Source organism: Geotrypetes seraphini, chromosome 5 (assembly GCF_902459505.1).
Source record: "Geotrypetes seraphini chromosome 5, aGeoSer1.1, whole genome shotgun sequence".
In the NCBI taxonomy this organism is placed as follows: Eukaryota; Metazoa; Chordata; class Amphibia; order Gymnophiona; family Dermophiidae; genus Geotrypetes; species Geotrypetes seraphini.
In genome coordinates this window covers 63601867-63613545 of record NC_047088.1, presented here as the reverse complement: position 1 = coordinate 63613545, position 11679 = coordinate 63601867, and the positions used below count along the sequence as shown (strand labels likewise).

At 45.2% G+C, this 11679-nt stretch overlaps 1 protein-coding gene across 1 annotated transcript in view; it reads right to left on the bottom strand.

Annotated features, from left to right (window-relative positions):
• Nucleotides 1-716: 716 nt before the first annotated feature.
• FUNDC2 (FUN14 domain containing 2) overlaps nt 717-11679 on the bottom strand; it is a 29600-nt gene continuing 18637 nt past the window's right edge. Inside the window, exon 5 of the mRNA XM_033945453.1 lies at nt 717-4659. Within this exon, the coding sequence (XP_033801344.1) occupies nt 4582-4659 (78 nt within the window). The 3' untranslated portion in view covers nt 717-4581. The remainder of the gene's footprint in view (nt 4660-11679) is intronic.

Below are 11679 nucleotides of genomic sequence, written 5' to 3'. Positions count from 1 at the left end.
TGCTTATTAAAGACATTCTGAAGAGTAATTTGCTTGAACAGTAGTTCTCAAATGAGTCCTCAGGACACATCCATCCAGGTATGTCTTTCAAGATCTCCACCCTGAATATGCACAAGATACAAATTTGCAGGCCTGGTCTTCACTGTATATAAACATGCATGCATTCGTATTATAATCCTGCAAATCTCTCTTCCTGTGCCTTTCCTCAGTACTCTGGCAAGTATCTATTCCTATCACTCCCCCCAAAAATATATATAACTTGATACTGGGTTTCAACAAAATTTTGCCCCACCACTTGAAGAAAATTCAACTTTGAGAAATTATAGCAGTAAAGGAACATGACATACCCCAGAATCACTGGAAGTACTAGGACGGGCAGAAGCAGAGCCTGTATGTTTGAAATCTTCTACTCTGGTTACCATTTACATGGTCATTACACCTGAGTAATGAAAGTTAAACTACTGACCAAATTGAAGCAGTTCCTCCTGAACTTGATATAAAGTTTCAAAGGGAAAAAACTGAATTTTAACCAATTTACATTTAGAGATAAATTTGTTTATAGCAGACTAATGAAGAGTTCATATATTTTTGTAAATAAATCCTTACTGTCAAGCTCCTCTTACTTTGACTAAAGGGAACTTATGGTGTGGCTGAAGAATCAGTCCTCTAATACACAACTTAATGTCATTTCTAGAACCCTTTTCCTACAAACAGTCTACAGGAAAAAAGTAATATGTTTAATATGTAATACACCAAGAGATATTCACATATAATACAAAACATTATAAAAGCTCAACACTAATTTAGGCCATAATTTATTGACATAGGAACTAAAGATGAACATCCATTATTATAAAATACACTTTGGCAACCTTGTTTTCATCTGAGTTTTCTGTCATGCTACATTACAAATATATAAATATGTATACAAATTTTAACTAAAAATGACTACCCTGGGATACATTCAATACTGCACTATATATATAATACTGATGTATCAATCTGCAGAAAACTACCATTCTGAGCACAAACACCCACACTGTGTTTCATTGTGCAAGTAATGCTCGCTTCATACCTAGGAAGAAAGGGCAATAATGCCTCTATTAAGTCTTTTGTAGCATTATATTTAAGATACAAAATATCTTTCCTAGTAGCACACAGTTCCAGCACCCAGAAGTCAGATGGTAGTATATGTATTGCACTTGTAATCTTGTTGAGAGCATTTTTTCCCACTTTGTCCCAGTGTAGCATTCTTCAACAGCAGGGGTAAGCAGCCTTTATACACAGAACAGCCGCATGAATGTCAGTACTAACCTTAGTGAGCCACACACACAAAGTTTAAATGTATTATATCATTTACCGACAATAAAACGCAAAATGATGACTAAACTAAATTGTTCAGAATGGTTCGTTACTGTTTATCTTCCCAAACAGTTGCTAACACTATCAAGCAAGTCTTGTCTGATTTTAATTTTTCTAACAAACAAAAAAAAACAACCCCAACCTGGTTCTTGACATTTGAGTGAGCTGTTTTTTCTACACTTCCCATGATCTCACTGGCTGCATAGAATTCAACGGCAGGCCACATGCAGCCCACAGGTTGCCCACCCCTGTTCTACAGGTACTGATCAATGATTAACAGCGCCTGCCAAAACAAAATGAACATTCATCAGGCCTACTAGCATTTGTCCAGTTGACTTCAGCACTGAAGGGATATGTATCTCAGCCTATAAGGGGAGAGTGGGTCGTACCATGCCTACATTGTTAATAGGTAACACTACAGTACAATACAGGGGCTGTAAACAAAACACTGCTTATGCTTACAATTTTGGTTACAAACCGGATGGAGTCTGTCTAGCAGGTGGCAGTTGGCTTAGGCATAAGGGGACAGGCTTAAAGTTAAAACGTGAAACCCCAGGAGAAAAGGTGGTAACAGATGAGCAGATTGGAGGATGTGACTTTCTAAAATGTAATCCACCTCAGAGGGCTGAGCACAGAACAAGTACTGTATTCCCAAGACTGAAATAAGCTGCAGAAAATAAAAGCATCCAAATACACAAAAAGTAGGAAGAGTCTTTCCTAAGCCATTCCTACAGAACACTTTATTCCACTTCTCCCATTACCACATAACACACCTACATAATACGTTTATTTGAACAATTCATTGCATGTCACACTTGTCTTTCTGTATTCTGACTCCACATTAAATATGAAAGCTTTATAGCTTACACATCAACATTAAAAACAATTTTAGATAGGATGAAAAATAGTTGCGTAACATAAGTAAATTATATTTTTTCCTCAAACATACATTTTCATTAACCTAGTACTAATGTTCCACTAACTAAAATCTAGAATAGATGCCATACCAGACCTGTTTGTGCAACTCTAAGCAATTGGAGAGACTCTAGTCCTGCTGTTTGACAACTCATACATAGAAGCTAAAAAATGAAAGTCTTGAAGTAGAAAAAGGAATGAGATTAAAATAGAGCATTACCAAGATCTAAATATGCTTTATTTTAATCTTATTCATTTTAAAAGTGCAACTAGTGTAAGAAGTGAATTAATTTCTCCTCACGGGGGAGAGAGGCAGAATAAAACTTTTATATGGTGGCAGGTAAGTTAGCTGGCAATGAATCCAGTATCGGACTCCAGCTGGGACTCATTGCACTAGTCTAGAGCACTGAATGTAAACATTCATCTTATCTCCTCCCTCCCCATCACCGATGTCCAATTCAAGTCATCTTGATTTTACATAATTTAACATATTACTATGGAAAGCAAGCCCTAGATAAACAATAAAATAAGGGCTTGGACCCTCAGGTCCTACTTTCCTTTTGAGAAGGAAAAGATTCAAGCAGCAGAAGTCAATGCCTCGATGGAAGCCACCCTTCTGGGAAGAGTCTTACCTCTCCCTCAAGCAGCAGCAAAACCATCATCACTCAAGCCAAACCCAATCCAAAGAATTTCTCTCTCTCAACAACAACAAAAAAACCACCCCCACAATTATATACAACACTATTCTAAGAATGCAAGCTAAAGTTGCCGAGGTAGAGATAGGATATGATATTTAAGGGGAGTCATTTTTCAGTACACACCTTATCTTTATATCAGAAGAAAGTACCCCCTAAAACAGGGCAGTGCAGGGGCTGCAATTATAAAAGCCAACTCTCTCCTAGAGCACACTGCTTTACTAGTAAGACTGCTTTTCAATTCTACTAATAAATACCACATGCGTAGGGTGGGGGGAGCAAATGACACTGTCTTCAAACTTAAGTGCTGTTTCAAAAGAAAGAAGTCAAGCTTACTAGGGAGTTGAAAACAGGTTAGAAGCTGTCTCCAAGTCTCATCTTTCTGTTTCAGGATACCAGATTACCCTGATTCTTGCATGTGTAAAAAAGTAAGGATATGTGCAAACCTGTTTTGAAGGTTCAGTTTAACAGCTCTTTCAGTACCACAAGAGCTTTGATATGCTCAGTTCCTGTAAAATCTGCTCCGTTATTAGCTAGAGCACAAAAACCAAGGAGGTCTGTGACAGAACAGCTCAGTCTTGCTCCCCTAACCACACTCCTATGCATTAGGCATTCAGCAGTCTCAGCAGATACATGGAAAAAAGACCAATATCTAGGAAAAGTGATTTACAGGCCATTTGATAATGCTAAGACTAAGACTATTATAAACGTCTCCCTACCCCTCAAACAAAAAAGGGCTTTGTATTAGCCAGTGCAATATGGATAAATACCTTACAAGAAAGAGGGGGGCACATTCATACCATGGTAAAAATTCATGAACAACTTTAAAAATTAATAAAGCTAGAGAAGTTCATAGAACTAACAGGCTGAATTAGTGTTCTGAATTTCCAATGCCTGTGCCAGCTCTGCAAACCAAGCTCAGCATAACTGCAATGGATAACAAATACTCCTCTGCACTCATCTTGCAGGCTGCTGAGGGATATAAACAGACTGATGCTGTGCCATTTCAAATCCAGTCAGTTTTTCCACAAATTAAAGAATCTATCCATAACAGGCAAATGGCTGTTGCATCATTCACCCAGCAATAAGATGCATCCCACACACACACAAAAGTGAAATGTATCAGAAGCAGTAGTAACTGGACTTTTGTGAAGGAGTGACAAGATGGTGCCCTTAGATTTTACTCCTTCAAGGTTTGAGATTTGTTGTAAGCATATATGGTATTACTGTATAAATATCATGGTAATGCAATAGTTAAACTGTTTTATGGCCAATTCTATATAACTCAGGATACGAATAAGTAGAACTGGTGTAACAAAGCTTACGGTGATATGTTTAGAAAAAAAAAAAAACCCACACAACTAGAGGGGAGGGATAATAGCACTGATTTATCATTCAAATTGAGGCTCTCAAAGAAGTTTTCTTGAGCTGTTGACATTCCAGAACATTTCAAAAGGGATGTCAGGGGGGAAAAAAGGAAGCTGGTGGCAGAGTTGAGGGATTAATAGAAGAGAGAAGAACCTACTGTCATTACCAAAAACAAAAACCATAATCCATCTCTATGAGGAGATAGAAAAGCAGAGACCACAACATGCGATGTATCTTCTTCCTAAGAGGCCATGCCAATCAGAAACCCTGCAGCAAATCCTCCAGTCAAGACAGCATTCTTCTTCACAAAGATCTTCACCTGGACAAACACACATAACAAAAGGGCATTTGGTTCCTCTGTGTCATTAAGGATTAGCTTAACAACCTCCCACTGATATAAATCAGATCGGAGCTTAATCCACTCTCCACCAGGATGAGTAATTTTATTGAACAAACACAAAGGGAAAATGGTTTTCATAAAAGGAGAAATTAGGTTTCTTACCTGCTAATTTTCTTTCTTTTAGTCTCTCCAGACCAACACAGTTCCACTGATGGTTAATAGCTCACCATGACCAGCAGGTGGAGACTAAGACAAACTTCTGATTGTAGTAGCTGTAAGGTCCCAAATAATTCAGTCTGCCGATTAGCCAAGCAGAACTAATAAACTAAGAAGTGCTAATCATAACAGCAACATAAGCAACAGCCATACTGTCAAACATCCCCACAGCACGCCAGCTACACCAGCTGAGCCAAAGCCACTGCTCTTTAAATCTCCCCAACTCTACTAATAAACATGAGATCCCGCAGAAAAAACTGCACTCTTCAAGCGAATCCTGAAAGAACACACAGACAGGGTGGGGACTATGCCGGTCTGGAGAGACTAAAAGAAAATTAGCAGGTAAGAACCTAATTTTTCCTTCTTTAGCACCTCTCCAGACCAGCACAGCTCCACTGATGGGACGTACCAAAGCAGTACCCATCATGGGTGGAACCCCTGAAGTCCCGCCACAATAACATGCTTACCAAACACCACATCCCAAGACACCTGAACATTCACACGGTAGTGTCGCACAAAGGAATGGAGAGAAGACCAAACCGCAGCTTTACAGATATCCACGGGAGGCACAAGAGAAAACTTAGCCCAAGAAGCTGCTTGACGCTGAGTGGAATGAGCCTTGAAAAATTCCAGAACAGGCTTCTTCTGAAGAAGGTATGCTGAAGTAATAGTCTCCTTGATCCAGCACACAATGGTAGCCTTGGAAGCACTGTCCCCTTTACAAGAACCCGTTAAGCGGATAAAAAGACGATCCGAACTCCTGGGTCCGCTGAACATAAGAGCGAAGGACCAGACAGACATCCAACTTGCGTAACTGTCTCTGCTCCAAACAAACTCTCCCGACTACCCAAAACAGGGAGAACCATGGACTGGTTAACATGAAAAGGTGAAACCACCTTCGGCAGAAAAGAAGGAACAGGCTGCAGCACAACATGCTCCCTAGAAAACTCCAGGAAGGAAGACCTACAAGAGAAAGCTTGCAGCTCAAAAACGTGCCTCGCCGAAGTAATGGCCACCAGGAAGACCGCTTTAAGGGTAAGCATCTTCCAACAAGCAGGAACCCAGGGGCTCAAAGGGAGGGCGCATAAGCATGGATAGAACCAGATTGATATTCCAAGCTGGAACCAAAGGCCACACTCGAGGCCAAAGCAATTTGGCCATCCTCAAAAATTGAATCACGTCCAGAAAAGATGTTAAGCGCCTACCCTGTAGCAACCCATGAAAAGCAGGCAAAGCCACAAGCTGAACCCGGAGAGAAGGCCAGGCCCTGTACAGGCCATCCTGCAAGAACTCTAAGATGCGAGGCAAAGAGGCGCAACCAGAAACTACCCCACACGTAGCACACCACTCTTGAAAGATACACCACACATGCACATAAGCCCGAGAAGTGGAAAGTCTCCGGGACCCCAAGAGAGTGGAGATCACTTTATCCAAATAACCTCTTTTACATAGGCTTTCCCTTTCAAGAGCCAAGTCATAAAACAAAAGGGACCCGGATCGAACATTGCAATGGGGCCTTGAATCAAAAGATCGGGTGAGAGGGGCAGTGGAAGAGGATCTGTCACGAGATGATGAACCACATCTGTGTACCAAGGGCACCTGGACCAGTCCAGAGCCACCAGGATCATGCAGCCGGGGTGCCAAGCAATGCAAAGACAGACTCTGCCCACTATCGGCCATGAACAAAACATGTTCAGGAGGCCCACTGCCGGCCAAGGCTGTACCAGAGTATCCAGCCCCTCAACCTGAACATCCCTGCACTGACTGAAGAACTGTGGCATTTTGGTCAGGTCCATGACCAGCTGACCCCAAGCCTGTAAAATCAACTTGAAGGCTAAGGGATTGAGACACCACTCTCGGATCTAGAACGTGACAACAGAGGAAGTCCGCCTGGACATTCTCCACTCCTGCTATGTAGGAAGCCGACATGTCCAGAAGATGAGTCTCTGCCCAGGCCATGAGCAGAGCCACCTCCTGCGCCACCAGATGACTCCTGGTTCACCCCTGACGATTGATGTAAGCCACCGCCATGGCATTGTCTGAGAGAACTCAAACAGACTTGCCCATCAGCAACATCTGGAATGCTAGCCAGCAACATGGTTCTGGTCTCCAGAACATTGACCAAGACGCCTCCTCTGGAGACCAGCTGCCTTGTGCCTAATGACCAAAACATTGAGCTCCCCAACCGAGGAGACTGGCATCTGTGTGAAGCACTGTCCACTGGGGCTGATCCAGAAACACTCCGTGTACCAGATTGGAAGACTGTAACCACCAATGGAGACTATGATGAAGTAACCCCAAAGAGGAACAAGAGTCCATATTGTGCACCTGGGGCAACCACCGCTTAAGCAGAGCACACTGAAGCGGCCGCATGCGAGTCCGGGCCTAATGAGCACGTCCAAGGAGGCCACCATTGACCCAAGACCTGGAGAAAGCCCTGCACCCGAGGACACCAGGAAGCCATCAGTAGGTGAATCTGCAACTACAACTTGTTCACTCGGGCCTCTGGGAGGAAGACTTTCCCCAAGCTGGTGTTGAAGAAAACCCTGAGGTACTCCAGGCGCTGAGATGGAACCAACCAACTCTTGAACAGGTTGACCACCCAGCCCAGCGAATGCATGAACTCCATAACCCAAGCCGTAATTCAGGAGCTCTCCTGAAAGGACTTTGCTCGGATTAACCAGTCATCCAGATAGGGGTGAACCAGAATGCCTTCTTTGCACAAGGCCACCGCCACGACCACAATAATCTTGGTGAAAGTCTGCGTAGCCATGGCCAGACCAAAAGGCAGCGCACAAAACCGATAATGCTGTCCCAAGTTTGCAAAGCGAAGGAACCGCTGATGGGAGGCACAAATCGGAACATGCAAGTAGGCCTCCGAAAGATCAAGAGAGGTCAAGAATTCCCCTGGCTGAACTGCCAGAATGACAGATCTCAGGGTCTCCATGCAGAGAGACGGAACCCGGAACGCCTGTTGACCCCCTTCAGATCCAAGATAGGCTGAAAAGACCCCTCTTTCTTGGGCACTACGAAATAAATAGAATATCTGTCAGTACAAAACTCCTTAGATGGCACTGGAACTACATAGAAACATAGAAGATGATGGCAGAAAAGGGCTACAGCCCATCAAGTCTGCCCACTCTGCTTACCCACCCTCTGTCTATGCCCTAATGACCCAATTTCTTTATCTTGACCCTCGTAGGGATCCCACATGGGTATCCCATTTATTCTTAAAGTATGGCATGCTGGCTGCCTCGATCACCTGCACTGGAAGCTTGTTCCAATGATCAACCACTCTCTCTGTGAAGAAATACTTTCTGGTGTCGCCATGAAATTTTCCGCCCCTGAGTTTGAGCGGGTGCCCTCTTGTGGCAGAGGGTCCCTTGAGAAAGAAAATATCATCTTCCACTTCGACACGTCCCGTGAGGTACTTAAATGTTTCGATCATGTCTCCCCTCTCCCTACGTTCCTCGAGAATGTAGAGCTGCAATTTGTTCAGTCTCTCTTCATACAAGAGACCCTTGAGCCCCGAGATCATCCTGGTGGCCGTCCGCTGAATCGATTCAATTCTGCGCACATCTTTACTGTAATGTGGCCTCCAGAATTGCACACAGTACTCCAGATGAGGTCTCACCATGGCCTTGTAAACGGCATTATGACTTCAGGCTTTCGGCTAACGAAACTTCTATTGATACAACCCAATATCTGCCTTGCCTTAGATGAAGCCTTCTCCACTTGATTGGCAGTTTTCATGTCTGCACTGATGATTACTCCTAAATCTCGTTCTGCTGAAGTCCTAGTTAAAGTTTCTCCGTTCAAGAAGTACGTCCTGCATGGATTTCCGCTTCCGAGGTGCATGACCTTACATTTCTTAGCACTGAAGCCTAGCTGCCAGGTTGAGGACCAACTTTCCAATGTAAGCAGGTCCTGCGCCATATAATTCTGTAAACTGCATTCACTTACTATATTACATAGTTTGGCGTCATCGGCGAATAGTGTTATTTTACCTTGAAGCCCTTGACTCAGATCCCCTATGAATATGTTGAAAAGGAGTGGACTCAGGACCGAGTCCTGCTTTGAGATCCAGCAACCTTTGTAGTGTCTGCCAAAAGGCCCGCTTCTTCCATGCCGCCTGACAAGGAAAAGAGAGAAAGCGATCTGGCAAGGTGCCAGGAAAACTCAAGAGCATAACCATCCCGAATCACCTCCAGAACCCACTGATCCGTTGTGATCTTGGCCCACCCCTGGTGAAACTCCCGCCACCAGGCGCCCACAGGCACCAGGAGAAGAGCTGGCAAGGAATCATTGGACAGGATGTATGGCGAAGGATCACCCCCCCCCCCAGACAGGACTCTATGCACTGAAAGAAACAGCCCCGGGGAGACCCGGTGGAAGGAAAAGAAGCCGCCCCTCGACCAATACCCTCAAGCAACACCACCCCATGCAGATGGGCAAGCACTGTCTTCAGGAAGACAAGACACTTAAGAGTCCATCAAGATCTGAACCAACTTGTCCAAATCCTCGCCAAACAAGAAAGATCCCCGAAAGGGAAATTTAGAAAGCTTAGCCTTAAATGTTGCATCCGCCGATCAAGCCCGGAGCCACAGGTTACGACACTGAGAGCCATAGACTTGGCCGAAGCACACAACAGATCATACATAGCATCCAATCAGACGCCCAGTCAAGGACACGCTCAGCCCACTGAAAACTAGCCCGAGCCACCAGACCACCACCACCGCATGGAACGCTAGGGCAGCGACATCAAAACTCTGCTTAATTAAGAAGAGACTCAAACCTATGCTCCTTAGAGTCCCTCAAAGTCGAGCTGCCCTCTACCAGCACTGTATGCCATTTCGCGATGGCCGAAACCATCGCATCCACCTCTGGTATCCCTCCGGGATAGGACATAGGCAAGCTATAGATCGTGCAAAACAAAAGGGAGTTTCCGGTGCCTTCCACTGCACCACCACAATATCCCGAATATCGTGATGCATAGGAAAAGAGCGGGAGGCCGAGCGTTTCCCCCGAAGCAGGGGTCCACAACACGCAGGGGCTCCTTTGCATCCTCCTCAAAGCACAAAACCAAGGAAACTTGAAGAATACTAAACCAGGGAAGACTACAACAGCTTACCACTCCTGCTGGAGACTGAGAATAGACTGTATTGGAGGCTGTAGTCACTTGTACTACAGTCAAAAGTTTGTCTCAGTCTCCACCTGCTGGTCATGGTGAGCTATTACCCATCAGTGGAACTGTACTGGTCTGGAGAGGCGCTAAAGAATAGCTGGTCATCAAGGGCCCGATTCTATAAATGGTGTCTCAGATAGGTGCCGCTAGGCATCATAACTGAGACTGCCTAGTGACACCTAACTAAAATTCATGCCCAACCTAAATTTAATCAATTAGCTTAAGCGGTGTGGTAATTGGCTGCACCACTGAAGTTAAATTGATTTTCAAAATTAAAAAGTTAGGTGCAGAATTCTACACAGCACCTGGTGACGCCTACCTGAAAGTAGGTATGATTAGAGGTGGAAAATAGGCATCGTTAGGTACCTGAGATAGGCGCCAGTACATTAGGCCAGTGAAAATCTGACCTAATGTAGCAGTGCCTACCTTTAGGATGCCTAGCAACACAAGGCATGATTCTAATAAAATGGCACCTACAATGTAGGCATTGTTTATTGAATCAGACTAGAGAATTACATGGGGAAAAAAAATCTGTCACCGGACCACCGTCCCCTTCACCGCCCCATCCCCACAGCATCCACCCTTCCCTCTCGCCACTTCACTGCCCTTCGGCACCCCTCACGCAGTCCAAGCATATTCCTCCCTCCCCCTTACCTTCACGGCACGTTTTAAGGTTCGAGTAGCTTGTTGAAAGCCGCCGGAGTGTTCGTGCAGTTGCATGCGTGGGCGGAAGCTTCTCCTCTGACGCAACCGGAAGTTGCATCCGAGGAGAAGCTTCTGCCCACACACGCACGCGACTGCATGTACGCTCCGGCAGCTTTCAACAAGTCTCAAACCTTAAAACACGCCCCGAAGGTAAAGGAGAGGGAAATAGGTAGGAGGGAGGGGGCCGTGCGCGTTCCCTCCCTTAACTGCGGGGACAAGGCCATTCACCGCTCCACCTGTGGTGAGCACCTTCCCCCCCCCCACCGTCTTGGCGGGTTACCTGCGGCTAGCCATGGGTAACATCCACCGTGTCACTCTCTAAATCAGACCCCAAGTACCTAATTTAGCTCCTTAAGCAGCTCAGCTTTAACTAATGGGAAAGTAATGATGTGCTCTAAAACAGTGTTTTTCAACCGCTGTTCCGCGGCACACTAGTGTGCCGCGAGATGTTGCCTGGTGTGCCGCAGGGCCGCCGGGCCCGGAGCTGACAGGGGGCCCGAGGCAGGGGCGCCAGTAGCTCGCCAAGGCAAAGTGAGTCGATCACCCAGGACTCACTTTGTCTTGGCGATCTAATCTATCGAGACGATAAGTCTTCTTCTGCAGTCGGAGAGGAAGTTCGGGCCAGCCAATCGCTGCCTGGCTGGGCGGAACTTCCTCTCCGATTGTAGAATTGACGTCAGGGAGAGCATGCGTCGGCGTCGGCTTTGGGGCCTGTTATCCATTGGTGGGTCCGACTCCTGTTCCCCGATGGCAGCGGCAGTGGCAGTGGCTTGGAGAACGGCAGGGAGAAAGAAAGAAAGGGGGCAGGCAGGGAAACAGAAGGAAAGAAGAGAAACAGAAAAAAAGAAAGAAAGATCAGGGAGAGAGGAAGAAAAAGTTGGGGGAGGGAATGA